We start from the raw sequence: 19,259 nt of genomic DNA on the forward strand, positions 1-19,259 counted from the left end.
CAGCCAAGAGTCACAGGTTTTATTCTCAGCTTCTGTTAAGAATTTGATGCTTTTCAATAGACATTTTTTTCATGGAAGATTTTGGAAAAAATAAAACGAAAAATGCTCTAGATATTAAAAATAGTATTGGTAAGGTTTTCATCCCAACTATAAATTATTTATTTTCTTCATTTTACTTTTTTATCTGTAGAATACAGAAAGCCTAACAGAGCAGGCTTCCTTACTGCCTGAATTATGAAGGAAAAACCCCTGGCTTTTGCAGAAAACTAGCCCACCAACTTAATTTTTATCCAAGTTTCCAGCTAACTTCTTTCTATAAAAATGAAAATATAAAAAAATAAATTCAACTTAACAATAAAAATTATTATTTATAGCACTTATCTCTAGCAAACTTCATATATGACTATAGATACAAAATCATATTTTCAGCAGTAAGCAGCAGAAGCTCTTTAGCTTGCCCTAAAAGGCACTTTTTTGGTATCCATCCTGTTTTATGAAAATAATTGTAAAAAGAAATAGTTTCGGGCATACACTCAAAACAAACACGATGCAAACCCATTATTAGATAATGATTGCCTCTCTCGTCCGTTTTCACAATGTAGCAAAAATCTGGTCACGGTGAATAATTTTTACTGCTTCATCACAACCAGAAAGGACAAGTTAATTTTAGTTTCTTTAGCCTTAGGTCTCTCAAAATGACTATCACATCACACACTTAGTTTAACTCCAAATCTTTAAAAACATTGCGTGCACTTCTAGTCTGAATTCATACGGATACAAAATACCATTAGAAATGCTTTTCTGTTAGAAAAACAATCCAGCTTCGTAATTGACCACAAGAATCCAGACTTTCAGAGATTTACCATCAGATGCCTGTTTAAATATACCTTACTCTTCTCCAAGAGCAGAGCATAATAAATACACTGCAGTGGGAAAGAGTGCACTGTTTTCAGTGTTGCACTATCTTTGTTGAGTATTAGAGGTCAAGCTCAACAACATGTCTCAAAATATTAAACATATTCTAGTACTGCTATTAAAAAACCCTATGGAGTAGGATATTATAATATGCACATGAGGGAACATGTAAGGGAGACCACTGAAAAAGCTGCAGATTATTCACTATAAATAAAATAGGGAGAGTGATCTCATGTGCACTGCATATATTAAGATACATGCAAATATCTTCATTTTATAATATATATATATTTATCAAAGACCTGCTTATGAAATAGCTATTATGGATCAAAATAATTAACTGCTGTTCATTCTATTCACATGTACCATGAAAAGACTCATTTTCTTTGTCCAGAGATCAGCTAAGAAGAAAAATGCTTCTAGAAAGGAATTTGGCTTTTTTTCTGCAACCAGAAGGTTCTGCTGGAAGCATTAAAGCTCATTTAGACTAGTGAAGGTTTTGTGCTAGATTTCCACATAATTTTGTTGAAGAATAAAATAAAATTCTTCCATGGATCTGGGTAAGTTGATATTTTCGTCTTCATGTTCCAAAGATAATTAGAAAAAAAATCATGAAAGTAGAGAGGGCAAGCTGGAAAATCAAAAAACCTTCTGAAAAGAGGAAGAACTCAGAAACTCCACATTCAACAGCACCTTAAATCAAAGGTCTGAGTAGAGCAATTTTAGAGGTAGTATATGTGCTGCCACATAGGTATCTCTGTGTCTCTTTAGAAGGTAATGAGAGAGTAAACATTGAATGAAGCAAACCACAACTCCTTTACATTTCAGGAAAAGACATTGAATGAATTCAAGTTCTACCCGCCTAAATGAACTACATTTCAGTATCTGACATGTCAACCAGTTAGCAACTCAAGAAGGCCAGATGCCATTTAAGCTACAAGAGAGGTTAAAGACCAAGTTTAAAATGGACACCTTTTTAATTTTCTCATCTACCTTTCGGTCCTTTGAACAACTTGATCTCTACGACGGTCTCCAGTATAGGTCTCCTTCGCCGGACGTACAATCGCACTATGGAGCCAGCCTCCTTCAGGGCCTCCACGGCTTTGCTGTGCGACACTTCCGACACGTCAACCTCGTTCACTCGCAGGATGCAATCGTTGACCCTACAAGAAAAACAAAAATCATAGGTACTGAATGCTTCAGCTGTTACTTTGGACCAAAGTTTTGTCAGCAGTGCTGTAAAATGAAGGCGACTTCACTGGGAATCCCAGAGTCACAGACTATGATGAGCTGGAAGGGACCCACAAGGATCATCAAGTCCACATGTGCCAGGTGACAGACAATGCAATATGCTTCACAAGCAATGAGACAGAGCACTCACTCCTTCCAAAAGCCATACCTGATTCAAAGTGGAGTCTACCCAATCACTCACACCTACCATCCTCCTTCATAAACTGAGGTTACATGCACTACAGTGATAGAAATAAGTAATAATTTGTCTTTACAGACTTCATTAAAACAGTTTTGATTAAACAATATAAAACACTCCTGCTGCATGCTATTGCTACAGGCCATAGTAAGGACAACGACAGTTGGTCTTATGGAAATCTCACATTGTGATACAAAAGCTGTCATAGTAAAAATGCTGTCCTACGGAAAGCAGACAATTTAAAATAGAGTGCTTGATGCTAAATAATTTACTCAAATTAAATTTTTTGTTTTCAACACTGACTGTAGGCTACAAGATCTGCTATATGGTAATTGCATTTTCTTTTTTCTTAGAATACTACTAAAATTCCCTCATAGTCTTTGAGCATTTACTAAAGTATCTGAGGATGGACATATATCACCCTAAACGTCCTGGTTAGATGGAGCTGCATTCTTCTTATCTGACAGATTTGTCCTAGTTGGAAAGGAAATCTACAACCTAAGAGCAGTCAAATCTATCTCCAAAGCAGCAGGCTAATGACTTAACTACTGGGCCATCCTTTCTTTGCAAATGAGGACAAGTGAAAAGAACTAGATTAATTGAGACTCTACTGCCCTTGTGCAGTGCATTTGTTGTGAGATGCCTCGAAGTATTTTGGGTACAGAAAAAAAAGATATATTGTAAATGAATGTGTTCTTCTGCATGTCTGAAAGGACAATCAGTGAAGTAAGTGTGGGTTGCTAAAAATATTCCCATTTCTGCTACATTACCATACATAAAAATCAACTATCAAACATGACTCTTTACAACAAAAGAACACTTGATCTGGATATTGATTAGGAGTCTTAGCACATGGAGGGAGAATGAAACTTTACCTAAGTTTAGAAGAACTCTGAGAATTTAGGATGGTTTTTGTCATGTTCTTGTGCTACTGCTTTTGTTTCAAACAAACTCAAATAAAAATGACAAAAAGAACACAGTTATTTGAAACTGGTCAAACTTGGAAAGGACACAAAGCTCATCCTTCACTTCTGAGAAGAAATACTGTATCACAAAGTTTCTAGGTATCATTCAAAGTTCGGGTTTGGTGGTTTACTCATTTACTCTAATGCCAGAAGCTTCTCCATGGTTGGCAGGGGCTTTAAGCAACCTGGTCTAATGGAAAGTGTCACATCATTCCAAAGCTGGGAATGATGGAACTAAAGGACATTTACAGTCCCTTCCAACCCAAACCAAACTATGCTAGTATGATCCTATGCCTTTCCACATCTGTAGGCTTTTTTCTCCCTCATAAGGAGGTTAATGTTTCATTTTTTAACAAATAAATACAATATTCAAGAAAATATATGCACACACTGCAACAAAATAAACCTAAAAGGATAGTTAAAAAAACCTCAGTAAACCCAGTTTAAGAAAATTCTTTCAGATTATTAAGTGCATGGTCTTACCCCTCAGGGAGAAAACTACTCTGCCCTTGCAAGCAGCTCTCCAATGCATCTTCCTGGCTTTATGTTCACCTGCCAAGTCTATGGCAAAATTTTATTTTTGTAATTTCTCATTTATTGCTGGATATGACCTATACCTGTACATTGGTTTCAGATGGTGACAGACCTGTGCCCAGGAGAAGACCTGCCTCATAATCCAAGATAACACAAGTCCAACAGAAGAGATCCTAGTAGTTTCACCACTACATACAACAGTAGTTGCATTATCATAGAATCAGGGCAAGGTTTGGGTTAGGAGGGACCTCATACATCTTAGCTTTTTGGGCTGCCAGTGCACATTGCCAGGTCATATTGAGCTTCTCATCCATCAATATCTCCAAGTAGCTCTCCTCAGGCCTGCTTTTAAATATTATGCATACACCTAATTTGATTAAGGTCTGTAGAATCCCCCACATACGTAACAAATTAAAATGAGTTTGGCAGCTCTTCATACGGCACATTGGCTCATCTGAGTTCTTTAATATAATGAACATATTCTACAAAACTTTTGTAGTATAAATTTTGTAGTATAAATTTAATATGAAGGACCCTGGATAGTTAAATAAAGAACACATAAAACAATCCTGTAAAACAGCTACAACTGATAGAAGAAATATCAGATACTTTCTTAAGAGGGAAGGTCAGGGTCTCAGAGGACTACCAATTGTTGCTATCTTCAAAGCAGATAAGGGCTTGCATTAAGGAAAAAAAAAAACCTATTTTTAAAGGTTTAAATTTCCCTATATTAATCTGAGTTTGATTTTTACTGTTTTCAAGAAGCTGCAGACATCCTTGAAGCCGATAAATGCTTCAGTCAACTTGTAAGTAAAGAAGACGAGTACAGTCCTTAGGCACTTACTGGACATATAGTAGGTGACAACTGGTAATGATCATTCTGTTCCCTTGTTCTGTGCAATATGGTGCCCTGGAGGGAAACCCAAAGCAGCCTGGTGTGGCAGCTAAGAGCCCCAGAAGAACAAATGGTCCTGCCAGCACACATTAACCCACTTGAAGCTCCACGACAAAGCTAACTGGAACTAACTATAGACTGAAGAACTAGGGAATCATCTGTACTCCGTGGATCAACATCATGATACTAAATCCTGTAGTAATCCACAAGTCTTATCATCCAGACACCTGAAGCTAAATTGTATTAGTGGGACAATGCTGCTTTTCAAAAGTAGAGTTACCATGCTTTCCATTGCAGAATGGCCAGCATTCATTGATTCTTTCTAACCAAAGCCAACTGAATTTTTTTTAGTTGCCTCCTCAGAAAAACTCAAATTGAGATGGAATTTCTTTATTCTTTAGTCAGAGCACAGAAATCAAGGTAAAAATAGTTATAATGGGAGAATGAGTGCAAAACTATGCAATATATCAGGTAGATATACACCTCCATATATCAGTATGGAGATACCAGATAGGCTACAGAGGTAAGACAAAGAAACACTAAACTTCCTCTTTATCCTTTGCTCCATTGTCTAACCTTTTTAGCCTAAGTTTCCCTACAAAACTGTCGATATTTTTTTCTTCCAGAACTCACAAGAGCACAGCACCTTAAGCAAGAACACAAGATTTTAGGTTGCAAGATGAAAGGATTATTTCATCAGCAAATGATTTTAATTAGATTATCTGACCTTAAGAGAATATGTCTAGTCCATGAGCTAGAGAAGAATGACTCTCCCCTACCTTGCTTTTTTTTTTTTTTTTTTTTTAATTCTATACACACCCTTCCTATTCCATAACAACTAGAATTTACAGAATATGGGGTAAAAAATGTATATATTGATACTGGCTCATATAACTTCCTTCCAAGAGGAATAATTTTTTTTTTAAATTTCCAGTAAGAATTCAGCATAAAGGATATCACATTTACTAAAGCAGTCTTCACATCTGTCTTTAAAATCACAGAATACAGAGCTAACACTAAATGCCAGTGACATGCATGCACCTTAGGGCATAGCTTCCTTATGTATAATGATCCTTAGAGACATGATCCAATTTCTGTAGCAAATTCATGTAAACTCTTAGACCCCTTCCTAACATTGTAAAGTAGCATAAAACTACTTCTATGTCTATTTCAAAAATAAAGAGATAATATTTATCAAATTCCTGTCTGTCTCTGGAAGCTGGAGGGGAATTAGCGCTTATGAAAATGTCTGATGAAGGTAACAACCAATCCTAACTCAAAATTTGACACTTACATGACTTATAATGAAATTCCAAATATCTCATGGTTACTATTGAAAATACTACTTGATAAAACTTTTGATGGGGGAGGGGTTTTTAACTTACAAATGACACAGCAGAATTAGAACCAAACTTAATCATAATTTGAAATCCTAGGATTGATTTTGATTTAAAAATATGTGGAAATAGTGGTGCAATAAAATGGTAAACCTAACTGTATTTAACATAAAGGCAATATTTGAAGTATTGAATCTAACCTATGCTTCTAAAAAGAACAGAATTATCTTTAGTTCTGAGGAAATTAAATAAGGACTAAACCCACAAGGTTTCATTCCTGAGAGAAAAACATCATCATTGAAGCCTCTGAATCAATGGCATTAATCTATTGCACTGAAACAAATTCAATAAAATATAAGCTTTTCCCCAACGATGCTGGCCTGGTGCCATCCCAGCTCTTTGCGTGCAACCTCCACCAGGTAATTTTTTCATAGTGTACAAATGTAGGATTAAAACCTCACCTGCATCCCGCTTCCTTTGTCTCCTCTTTACAATCTAAACAAGCTTTCCAGAGGAGACTCCACACCTTGGCTCCTCTCAAAGAGGAACTAGCCCTCATTGCAGCCCCCAGGCATACTCAGCATAACCACTGGATAACCAAGCAAAGCAGTCTCCTTCCTGTTCCTGGCTGCACTCGCCCTAGCAATAAGTCTTAGGAAGCGAGAGTCGAAAGGCAATCACCTCAACCAAACACAAAGGCAGCTGTGTGTGCACAAAGACAGGAACTTAGCTCTTGCACAGCATTTCCCTAAGTAGATTCACCCAGGCAGATGCTTTCTCCCCTTGCAAGCCAGTTTCAGTCTGTTGGCCCTGGGAGCCCCAAGGTTGGCGGATGGCTGAGCTAACAAGCCCTGCTGAAAAGCCTAGCGCAGTGCTTCTGCAGCCTCACTACTCATATCAGCAACTGGAATGGTTATCATCCCAGAGACTGAAAAATAAACTCATAAAATGTTTCTCATTTAAGTATCTGTGCAGATTTTACTACAATGTAATGGAAACCCAGTCTGTCCTACAGCACACTACCTGCGTTCAGCCCACAGCCTCCAAACCCAATAAGGTTTCGGAGGGGGACCTGAAATTGTGCTGGTTATCCCCACAGTTACTCTGAATTTTTTCAGTATTTTGGGTGTAGAAAATAGCCATTTACCCTTTCAAGTGAAAGTGATCTCTTAGTGCCCAAATGGCAGAAAGTAAAAGACGTGGAAGAGCATCAGCAAAAGCCTGCCTGTGCAGATCCAGCTCACTCCCTCTAGATCAGGGTGGTCCCAGTCACTTTTCCAATTCCCATATCCAGGGACAGGCTAGTACCAAGTCCTACTTCTTGCCCTCCCAAAGTTTGCATGAGAAATGAAATATCCCCTTTGTATACCAGGAGTCTAGTGATGGTTTTGGAGGTAAAAGTGCCTGCTATAATGCAGTCAAGAATTTCAGATCACATCCAGGGAGGCTATAAGTCCAACCACCATGATCCGCAGGTGTCCTACCAGATGACTTTGAGCTTTATTTCACTTCCAGAACAGAGACTGAAGCTGGAACTGTCAGGGAATAACTCAGATTTTAGGAAATACTTCTGAATTTCAGAATATGTTATTGCTTGAAATGACTGTGTTTCCATACCCTGTTAGAGACATGACCTTGCTGAGACCTGAGACACAACCAGCACAGCCACAGAACTGTCATAAGACATTTACGCTGCTTGTCCTTTGCTACTGCTTTAGTTACCCACAGATTTCTTTTTAAACAGCCTCTTAATGAAATGCCAGTGTATTAAAGGGCTTGCATAACAGTCACTGAATTTAAAACCCAAGTGCCTGGCTACAACATCAGTAAAAATATTAGCAGAGCATTTCCTTATCATATACGGCGTCTCTTTATCCCTCTCTTTGTGTTTCACTTATGACTCTAAGTTCTATTTTTGAAGTTGTAAGTCAGAAACAGACGGCATACTGCACTATATAATTAGGAATGGAAAAGTCCCTGCAGCCTTTAGACTCTTAGAAGAAAATATATTTAGAAGCTTGAATATGTTCCTATTCATACAGTTTCAATAGAGGATGCATCAGCATTTCCTTTTTTTAAATCTCTCTCTTTTTTTTCTTAAAGGCCTTAAACTCAGCTGTAAGACTACACTCCAAACACAAAATTGACTAAAAAGCATATCATTTATTGTTTAAAGGACTTTGGATCCTTTCTGCACTCTACTCTGCTTCTGAGAACTTCCTGGACAAAGCTGGGGCTCTCTCTGAGTTAACCCCTTCTGCCACTCCAAAGAGACCCTTTTGTCCTTTTAGGTGGAATGTCTTTGGAATGCCTTTATCACAGGGTGCCTGGTTTTGGGAGTGTGTGTGTATATATATATATATATGTATGCATATATATATATATATATATATATATATATATGTATGTATGTATGCATGCATGTATGTATGTATGTATGTATGTATGTATGTATGTATGTATGTATACACATACACCTCTTGGCTGAAAATATTCCCCAACCTAATATCTGAAACCTGACCTCAAAGATACATCATATTACATCAAAACTGGCACAGTGAAATCCCATGCAGAGACATCCAAGCCAGCACAGACACTGACAGAGTAGATCTAGAGTAGAAATCCAGCCAGATCAATATCTTCCATATGTCTACAGCCAATTACCACAGGTAAATATTAATGCAGCTCTGCAATGCTGAGCTCATTTAGCACTACCTTGAGCTCCTGCACATCCTGACATGCAGTGATTGATTTCAGGAGGGGACCATTAGTGGCTCCCAACAGGAACAGAAATAGAAAAGAGAGCAGTCACAAACCTTAGTACTAAACCCTGTTCAGTAGATTAAAACCTTGGCCCCTGGGAGCAGGATTGCTGCAGGCACACACCGAGGGAGCGAGGCGAGACAGCCAGCAAGAAGACCTGCACTGGAGCTGCCCTGCTGAACCTTCTGACCACATCCCTACCAAACACCCAGTGGTTCACACAGAGATCCAGCCCTTGGCCTGATGGAGACAGTGCTGCCCCTATGGCCAGAATGATCCCACTATAGGGAAGCTCGGAGCTAAACTGTGTGGAATAAGGTGTTTGCTCATCTAAAGGATAAAAGCTACATGAAGTGATAAATCAGACCAGGGCTCCATCTAGTCTGGGGTTTCTTTCTAACTGTGGCCTTAAGCAGACAGTAAAGGAAAAATATTAATACAATTTTTTACCCAGAATACATTTTCAGCTGCTGGACTTTTGTGAACCAAATACCGTTTTTTTTCTTTTTTCTAATTAATATCCCTGGATAATTTCTTTTACACTAATTTAACCTTTTTCAAAACTTATGAAAACTCAACATCCCAAGTGTTTTTTATCAATTAATCTCACAGCTTTGCTACCAGTTAAAAATTCTCCTTGTGGTTACTTCAACCTGCTGTTTATTAGTTTCATTTAATGCCCCAAAATCTTTTTGTTAAGAGAGCAAACATAGGTTCTCTGGTCATCATAATCTCCTACATGTGACACCTGATTTTTCATCCTAAAGGGCCTTGCTAGACAAGCTCTTCAAGCCAAAGGCATATAGCTGAACTACTGGTAACAGTGATTTAATTTCAGAGATGGAAACACCACCACTTGTCTTTCTATATATCTGAATGCCTCTTGGCTGCAACACCTACAGATTTACAACTGAACTCTGAAATAAAATGGAAAGTTAAGGTCAATTTTTTCTATCATCCCATCCTTTTTTTTTTTCTTGACAAAAATGGCATTGGTTTATGCTGAATAAATTTTCCAGTTAAGCAAAAAAAAAAAAAAAAAAATTAAATCTAATAAGCTCTGAATGAAAACAAAATTGAATAAACAAAAGAACTAGTCAGTCAGAGAAACAAAAATCTAAACAACAATCTGCTTTCTCCAATGTCATCTCAGAAAAACACCTTCATTGCCTGTTTCCATCACTGAAACTGTTGCACTTTGTATAATGTAATGCTGTCTTTAGATTGCAGTCTTAGTATCCCATTCCTAAATTCCAAATCATCTCAACTGGGAAGCATCCTCAATAACAAGATGGCAGAAATTCTGCCTGCTGCTTTGACTTGATAAAATCTTAACATACATTACAGAAATTTACAAGAGCACATAACAACAGGCCAGGGGGTAATGACTTTGAACAGAAAGGGGGTAGATTTAGATTAGATATTGAGAAGACCCTTTGGAAACACCCTTTTACTGTAAGGATAGTGAGGTGCAGGTTGCCCAGAGAAGCTGAGGATGCCCCACCCCTGGAAGTGTTCAAGGCCAGGTTGGATGGAGCTCTGAGCAACCTGTGAAGAGGTCCCTGTCCATGGCAGGGGGGTTGGAACTAGAGGGTTTTTGGACCTTCCAACCCAAACCATTCAATGATTCTATGTGATGAACTCCAACAACCATAGTAACGTATGCAGGTCCGTGTGTAAGATTGCTGCTGAGCGGTCCTCAGGGCATCCATAAAGAGGAGACCCTGGTCCACAGCCTCTACCTGGCTTTCAAAACACCACACTCACTGCAAGGTTGCTCTGGCCCAAGTAAACTTTACTTGTCTTTAAAAAAATGAAAGAACCTTGAGAGAAAAAAAAACCAAAAAACATATTGATTTCACAGCCCCTCAGTTTAGTGGTCTGACTAGTCCTCTGGAAGCTCATTCCCCAAAGAGAGGACAGTGAATGCAGGTTCCCCCCAAAGGTGATTTTTGCCACTACTTTTTTGAATGAAGGCAGCCCTGATTTGCTCTTTTCCTTTGGCACTTAAAAGCAATTTGGACCTAATTTTGTACCAAAAAATGTTTGCTCAGCTTCAGTATAATACTCTTAAGGAATTTGAAGATACCAAAATTTATGAAGTGATGCAGCTCAACACTCCATTGAGAAATGATCACAAGGGCAATGGAGACTTAAGAAATAGGTTATTTAAATTAATACAAGCCAAATAAAGAACCAGTGCAATTTAAATATGTTGACACATGCACTGAAAACTTTTAAAAATGTACTGCTGCCAAATGCACTAAGTATTTGCATTTTAAATTATTGATTTAAAAAAAAAATCACTTGGTAACGAGATTCAAGGCAATTTTTAGCTGTAGGAATGAATTTCTTACCAAAATGTCAAAACTAATACCATGCAATGAGCATTCTTATAATTTAAGAAACTTCAGATTCAAATAATAATATTTCTTATGAAATGATTATAATTATAGTGTCCCACTATTGATTTCTAAATCAATATTAATTTTGAAATTTGGTATAATATTGACTTAGTATTATTTCAAATCTACTCATAAAGGCAGAATGCAAGATGGTCAATAATATTCAGGTGCTAAAAATGTCAGTATATTCTAAATCAGCTCCAAATGTAATCCTCTAAATCCTTGCCATTGGAAAAAAAAAAAAAAAACAAACAAAAAAAAAACCAACCCATGCAGATAAAATTTCTCATATATCTACTTGATGGCTGAGCCAACAACACTAAAAGTAAGTGCTATTCTTTCTGTGTCTAATAAAAATCCGAGAGGTTAAAAATGTTTCACAAACAAGCCCCATGCAGCACAAGGAGAGAAGCACAAGCCCACTCAGTCTAATGCCTCCCAGAAGAGCTGCATCTCCTAATGCAAACTTTGAGCATGGGGAGTAGTTATTAACTAATGGTAGCTCATTTCACAGGGTGTAGCTATATGGGCTTGAGGGGAGGAGCACCTGAAACCCATTCAATTTGCACACAGACTCAAGCATAAACTTCTAGAATAAAACTCAAGTTTAAGTACATCTACAGCAGGAGGACCTCTTCTTTCACCATTTATTTTCCTTTCTCACAAACATCCTGAAAGCAGAATGACACCCTGTCACTGCATAATGAGTTTGGAGGTACAGATGTTTTAAATCATTTATAATGAAATTATTTTCTGTGCCATCAAGCTCTCAGTTATTGCTTGGCCAGAATAACTCAAGGCAAATTAAATCTCTTGCTAGGTAAGCCACACCTGTGGTAATTTTGTACAGAGTTTATGATCTTACACTTCCCACATTATTCATTTTAAAATGTCCTCTGCATAATTAGCATCCTCTTCAAACAGAGTTTGGGACTCCAATACACAAACATACATCCAGGTAAAGCTGCTGGGTTGGAAATGAACCTGACACACAAGTATAAAAGACGATTCAAAACAATTGTCCAAACATAGAAGAAATTTCTGCACTTTGCAGATCTGATTCCCACCTCAACTTACTGGAAATGAAGCACAACTTGACTAAAAGGAAAAGCTTTTCAGCAGTGCAGGACAGACACAGGCACAAGGAGACTGAGGCCAGCAGCTCCACCAGGAAACGCCTGCAGACACTGCCCAGCCAGCAGCCCCAGCCAGCCCACAGCTGTGTTTAAATGTCTGCGTTCCATGGCAAGTTCATGGCAGCAAGGGGACGGCTGAGGAAGCAGGCAGGGAAGCATGGGCAGGACAAGGCAGGAAGGGGAGGGGGCATGCAAAGGGTGGGCAGGATGCTGGGACTGGTAGGGGCTCCATCAGCATTCTCTTAAACATGCTCAAACTTGTATCAAATTTTCTTTATTAACCTCTTGCAAGACCTATAGGAACTAATGTTTACTTTTTCTATTCCCCTCTCCCAAAATATTCCCCCACCCTGCTTTTCTTCTCCCTCTATATTTCTCATCCAGCTCAATCCTCAGTTTTGATATCCTTTGCTCTTACCACATTTTTCCATTCCTCTGTCCGTTCTCTAACTCCCAAGTTATCCTCAGTCTCTCTGCGTCACGTCTCCTGCCACTGCCATGAACGCTGCTTTCCTTCGGAAACTACTCCCACTCACAACCGAGTGCTGGAACTCCCAGTACATCCAGCCCCTGCTGCTGGCTCGGCTCGATCCAGGCGGCTCTGGCAGCCTCTAATGGTGGCCAGAAGGAAAATTGCTGCTCACAGGACAAGGAGTCATATCTGCCCGTCAACAGCTGAGGCCAGAGTGGAATAGTGGAGAGGTGAAGGATGAGCAGAAGGAGGTGTAGGTAGCTGTGGGGTGTTGTGAGAGGAAGGTGTTGGGATAAAGGAAAGGGAAAGAAAACAAATCCCTGTAAAGCCTAGGATGAATGAGGGCATCGGGAAGCAGCCAAACTCCTCCCAGCTGCAGGGCTGCTTGGCAGGTACTGGAAGCGCCGCGGGCCAGGCGCTGTAGGTGTGGTAGAGGGCAGGGACAGCTCTGGCTTCGCAGCCCTGACTTACCCTCGGAGCCCCCGGTCCGGCTGTCCCCAGTGCTACAGGGTCCAGAGCCTGGGGAATGGCAACACTGGGCCAGGCTGTGGCGTGTCCAGCCAGGGGACAGCCAAGGCACTGACTTGGGACCAAGGTGTGCTCTGCCTGCTGAAGGCACTGAACTGCTCAGCTGTTCCTCAATCCCAGTTAAAATCCTCCCAGCTGACACCAGCAGAGTCTGCAGCACGTTCAGGTTTGTGCAGGAAAACCAGTTACAACAGATAACCCAGGAGGCAATCCCAGGTTCAGGGATTTTTATAAGTACTTTTCATCTGGGGCTCTCAAAGGGCTTTGCAAATATGAACTCGTTTTAGCTTCACAACTACCCCCGTGAGGCAAAGATAATGATCGCTGTATCCATTTTACAAATGGGGAAACTTGAGCACAAAAGAAGAAAAGTGTTACCAAAGATCAGGCCCAGCAAGTTGAGCACGAAACGAGCAACACTGTGCTTGCACCGACAAGCAGAAAACCCTCCCTCCTGCTTAGGTGAGATTGGAATAGCTATTCCCAACATAGGTGCAGCCTTAAAACGAATGGAGGAGGAGAAAACACGTTGTTCAAGTTCAGTAAGAACCTCCACCAGCTTAAGAGCATCAGTACCATTAGGTTGCATATAAAATAGCTGCAACACAGAGTAGAGTGCAAAAAGGTACCCCACAGAGAAAACACCAAGCTTGTTGTTTGTGTTGCTACGATTTAGAGTAAGACACAGACTGGCATGACATGAGCAGCACATCAAAACAAAGTTTTCCTACATCTTGCAAGTTTGACACTGAAACTGCAGTATTCTGGGAAACCCCTGTTCTAACAGCTGCAGTAAAAGTGGAATAAGGAATGTAACAACAATGATGTACTGTCAGAAAATATGGCTTGGCTAAAGTCTGAAAGTCCAAATTCTTTGTGCAAATCACAGCCAGGAGTATGAACTGTCTCACCACATACTAGTGGTTTTGGCTGTCAGAAACAAAATGTTGACCAAGTTTTTTCTGACAAGATTTAAAATTAGATTTTTGCTGCTTAAAAAGAACTTTTTTTTTTTAATAGTCACTCAAGTGAGTTTATATTTTCATATAAAATATCATTTTCAGGTTTCATGGAAATGGAAAGAAATGAAAAATTCAATAGCACCCTAGAGTGCTACACCTGTTGAGTACATGAAGAGATGTGAAATATTTTTTCCTTGACTAATACTAGAGTCCACAGAAAGCTGATGATTTTTAAGGTATGCAACCACAGAGAGCTTCTTCCAGATGAATTGTGACTGTGCTATTTAAACTCGTAACTGCAGTATAAGTGCAAACATGTTGATGAAATAATGGCTTGGATTTGGCTGCATGATGCTCCTGCAGCACTCTGGGATGACTGTAATTCAGGCAGGATGGGTAATAAAGGAACTCTTTGGAGAGAGACCTGTTAACCAGTTCAGTAGCACTCCATGGAATTTCTAGTGCAGTGGGCATTACATAAGCTAGAGTCCTAGTACCATGTCAATTTCCTTAAGCGTTAGTCACAAGCAGTGGAAAAACAGCTCAGAAAGGTACGGGGGAAGGTACTGATGCTTTGTGTTACAAAAGAAACCTTCTATAAAAATTTCCATCACCGATGTCTATAAAGAGGTTCCTAAAATTCATCAGTTTCAAATACCACAATCCAGAGAGGTACCTTTTATTACTCATTAACTTCTGTTCTCTTTGCCTGACAATTCAGCTATTAAAACATAGTTTTACTTTCCTTGTATCTCATAAAAGAATTTTTACAGCCTACCACCTTATTTTCAATATAGGAAGAGCATAATATAAATAATGATAAAAAATACAGCATAAACCAATTCAGTGACACACTGGGGATCTGCAATACTGAACAAAGACTGCAAAATTCACATAGGAAAAAGAGAGAAACAAGGATTCAACCAACAAAAAAATGAAGTGGTGCAGAGAACAGAGAACAAAATTACAGGGTCCAATATTCCACTGATGATAAGATATAGAAGTCGTTAACTTAAAATGTGAGCCACGGTAAGACATGTTCAACTTCGAAAATAACGTATGAAAATAAGATTTGGATTTTGTGACCTGCCTTTTTCATGTAAATCACCCGTGGTAATTCTGGTTTTTTTTTTTCAATTCCATGGTAGCTCAAAAAAGATACAGCTACACAGACAGAGTTAATAAGATCAAATTTCCTAACACAAACCAGGACAGAGTGAACAGTCAATATTTCATGATCTAATTTATGACTGTCTGCAAAGCAAGCATGTTTTGCCTAATAGGGTGAATGCCTCTTTATTAACTTACTGCTAAATTATGTACTGAACTAATAGCATTGTCAGAGGCCTGTAAACAGTGCAGATATGAATCAGTGTTTTGTGGCAGCACCGTAATTATAACAACATCCTGAACAAGCCGTGCGCCATTGCAACGCGCATAGACCTGGTACTGATAGGCTTAGTACAAGATCAGAAGTTAACAGGGACTTAGGCAGCTAATCACAAAGCAGACACACTTCTGTTTTGATATATAAGGATGGTGGACTAAAGCCAGTTCCCCAGCTGTATTAGAGGCACATGACACGCTTGTAAAGAACACGATCTCTCCTGGGAAGGGCTCTTCATGTTAATCTGAAAAGGCCTCATAGCATCATTCTAAATTCAGTTTTTAGCAAGCAGTCTAGAGCTACAGATGGACACCAATGGGCAACAACTGTGTGCCTGCTGCTGAAAAGATCTGGGCTTCAGTGTTTTTCAATTCCAGTTTTCAAGCTTTGAATTAATAGCATGAAATCACAATTTTCCCTCTCTGTTTCATTTTTGTGAAACACAGACTTATTTTAAAATTTTGATCAGAACACGACCTTCCCCCCCCCCTCAAAATATCCATGAGAAAGAGTCTTCAGAGTTTCTCTCTTGCTCCATACAGCTACCTAAATTTATAAATTCTCTGACACTTCACAGCAGATTAGTTGACAACTGATGAGAATACCAATCTAATTTGTTTAGAGCCTTTGCTGGTAGGCATTTAACTGAAGCCTTTAAGGCACAGAAACATGAGAGAAGGAATCACTACTCTATTCCAGGCTTTCTCTCTGATTTACTGGATGACCAAAGGCAAGTTATTTTGCTTCTTGTCTCCTGCCATTAGCACGCGTATAACATTCCTTTCCTCACACCAAATCACTTTGAGCGCTGAGGGCGGGAGGGAAAACCAATGAGGAAAGCTGGCAGGGTGATGGCAAAGCAACACAGCATGCCTAAAAATGCTGCAGTTGTATAACACAAAATGTCCTAGCAGTCAGTAATTAAAGAAAAGGAAAGATACATTACTAATGAAAGAAGATCAATGCGCAGCCTTAGAACATTTTCACCTATGATATTCAACTAGCTGGGGCAACCAGTGCTGTTTCTGATTAGTCTGCCAAAGGTAACTCTCAACTGATCTGATTTTCTCAACCTGTTGAAGTTTTCCTTACAAATGTCCATGCTCTTAAGGAGAAACAATTTATAGGTTCACAAATGGGAAGAGACTGGAAATCAGTTTCCTAGAAGAAAGAATGAAGGAAACAGCCACAGGTCTGGGCAGCTAACCAGGGTAATGTGCATCCTCCCAGGCACAGCCAATTTCTTCCCTTGGACTCAGCCCTTGTATCAACCCTCTTTCCTTTTCAGTACAGCTCAGGCTTAAATACCAAAATAACCTCTGGTACAACATTAACCCTTGAAAGTCAAGCTCAAGACTGTCCAAATCTATCTCAGTCCTGTGAATCAACTCATTCTGTCACATATGCAGTAGCTGATTTTAGTTAAACTGAACTTTACAGGTTCAGTAAGATTCCCACAACCAAGTGATTGGTATAAAATGTAAGATTTGAATTCTTATTCTATGCAAGATTGTTTTATTTACTTTTTTGGATCCTAAGACCTTTTAAAACTCTCATTTTCAAACTTGTCTTTTCAAGAAGGAAAAGTGTATTTTTGATAGCAATGCATAAGGAACTCATCTGACCCTCTCATTCCTGCAGATCGAGAAAGAATTTTGAGAAAGCTATCTCTACCATAAAATCAAATTTAGACTGCAAGAAACTTTAATCAGCAAGAGTGATTCTTGACTCGAAATAGTTTTGATTTATGATTGCTAAAAATGTATTAATATTTTGTGAGTCTGTGCTCTTTTAAACTCGATCATAATTGAAAGCTTTGCATCATTCTTTTAGTTGTTTTCTTCCCCCAATAAAGTTCTGCCACTAAACTGCACTTCTAGTTTCATAAGCTGATCCCTCTTGTGCTCACAGAATGATGAATGGTTTTATATGTGTTGCCTTTTAGAAGCCAGAGGTTCACTTATGATCGATAAGCCAAAAGAAGTAACTACTGAATATTATATTGAAGTTCTTTGCTTTATGTAGGCAAATGAAACAAACACTGTTTTTTTTCCTCAGACACAAAAAAAGGCACTGAGCCATAAACACTGGAATTCGCTTTCTTCCAAAGAAGAAAAGTCCAAATTCAGGGCTTTTCTATTAAAAAGTAGATGTTTGTCCATGGACAACCAACATTAATGAGAGAGAAGTTTTTATGCATCAAAAGTCTTAACAGATCAAACATGTTGAAAGAAATTCTCCTTCAACTCAGTGGTAATGACTGCTACTTTCAGGGGTTTATATTCTCTGTCTATCCCTGACTGGAAACTCCAATCTTCAGAGAAACATGGCATGAAGCATTCAGAGAAAAAAATAATCTCCATTTAGTTCCAAGGTTGTTATAGACCCATTTAGCTAAATAATTAAATCTAAAATTGCTCTTAAAATTCCAGCAAATGATATATTTTATATTATTTACTACATATAAACTTACACTATATCCACAACTTTATTTTGCAAGATGAGGCGATAGTGCACTGACCTAAATGTCTTCTAAAAGCTGAGTTGTGCAGTGTGATGGTTCTTACACTGCTTCCACAAGCCAAGGAATTTCAGAGAGAGTAGTACATTAAAATATCCATTAGTACTTCCTTGAGGAGAGCACTGGAGGGGGTACTGATCACTCCTGTCTGGTGACCAGCAACAGGACTTGAGGAAAAGGAAGCTGCTTTGGGGAACGTCAGACTAGACACAAGGAAAAGATTCTCCACTCAGAGCGTGGTCCATCCCTGGAAGAGGCTTCCTAGTGAAATGGTTGTGGCACCCCACCTGACAGAGCTCAAGGAGCAGCTGGACAATGCTCTCAGTTACATGGCTTAGTTTTAGTAGTAGTACTGAAGTAAGCAGGGAGTTGGACTCAATTATCCTTATGGGTCGCTTCCAGCTTGAGATGTCCTGTGGTTCTGTGCAACTCTGATTTTTTAAAAATTCAAGAAGTCTCTCAAAAATTGGAATTTTTTATGAACATGAGTGAAGTCTAAAGTGGCTGATAATTATTGCTATTTTTTAAGCAGAGATATGGGTCATGAAGTGATACAGACCTGTACTATGCATTGCACCTACTGTCAGTAAAAGGAATAAAAGGTTTTCCTCCACTAAAGGACAGCCCCAGGAATTTAATCACCTTTGTTTCAGTCTCACACTCAGGTTTTGTTCACAAGAGTAATCTGCATATTTGGAGAACAATTCAGGTTGGAAGAGACCTTTGGAGGTCATTTAGTCCAATCTCCTGCCCAAAGCAGGACCAATTTGAAAGTTCAATCATACAGCTTAGGAATTTATTCAGATGAATTTTGAACCTCTTGGAGAACAAAGATTCCATTATCTCTTGGAATCACCAGTTACATTAAAGAGATCTTTTTTTGTCCTCAGACACAACTGGAATTGTCCTTATTGCAACATGCGACTGTTGCTTCCAGTCCTTTCTTTGTGCATCTCTGCTCAACTCAATGCTGGTCTTCGGTGCTGCCAGAGCACACTGCTGGCTGAGGC

The 19,259-nt window shown here is 39.0% G+C and overlaps 1 protein-coding gene across 6 annotated transcripts in view; it reads right to left on the reverse strand.

The window, feature by feature from the left end:
• The window catches only part of DLG2 (discs large MAGUK scaffold protein 2), a gene marked incomplete at its 5' end in the record, with an annotated part of 981,693 nt that overhangs the window by 296,663 nt on the left and 665,771 nt on the right, over positions 1-19,259 (reverse strand). For all 6 annotated transcript variants that reach the window (XM_084227140.1, XM_084227144.1, XM_084227143.1 and 3 more), the window contains one exon: positions 1,909-2,078. In XM_084227140.1, coding sequence (XP_084083266.1) covers positions 1,909-2,078 — 170 coding nt within the window. The remainder of the gene's footprint in view (positions 1-1,908; positions 2,079-19,259) is intronic.

Source organism: Fringilla coelebs (assembly GCF_963513975.1).
Source record: "Fringilla coelebs genome assembly, chromosome: 2".
Lineage (NCBI taxonomy): Eukaryota > Metazoa > Chordata > Aves > Passeriformes > Fringillidae > Fringilla > Fringilla coelebs.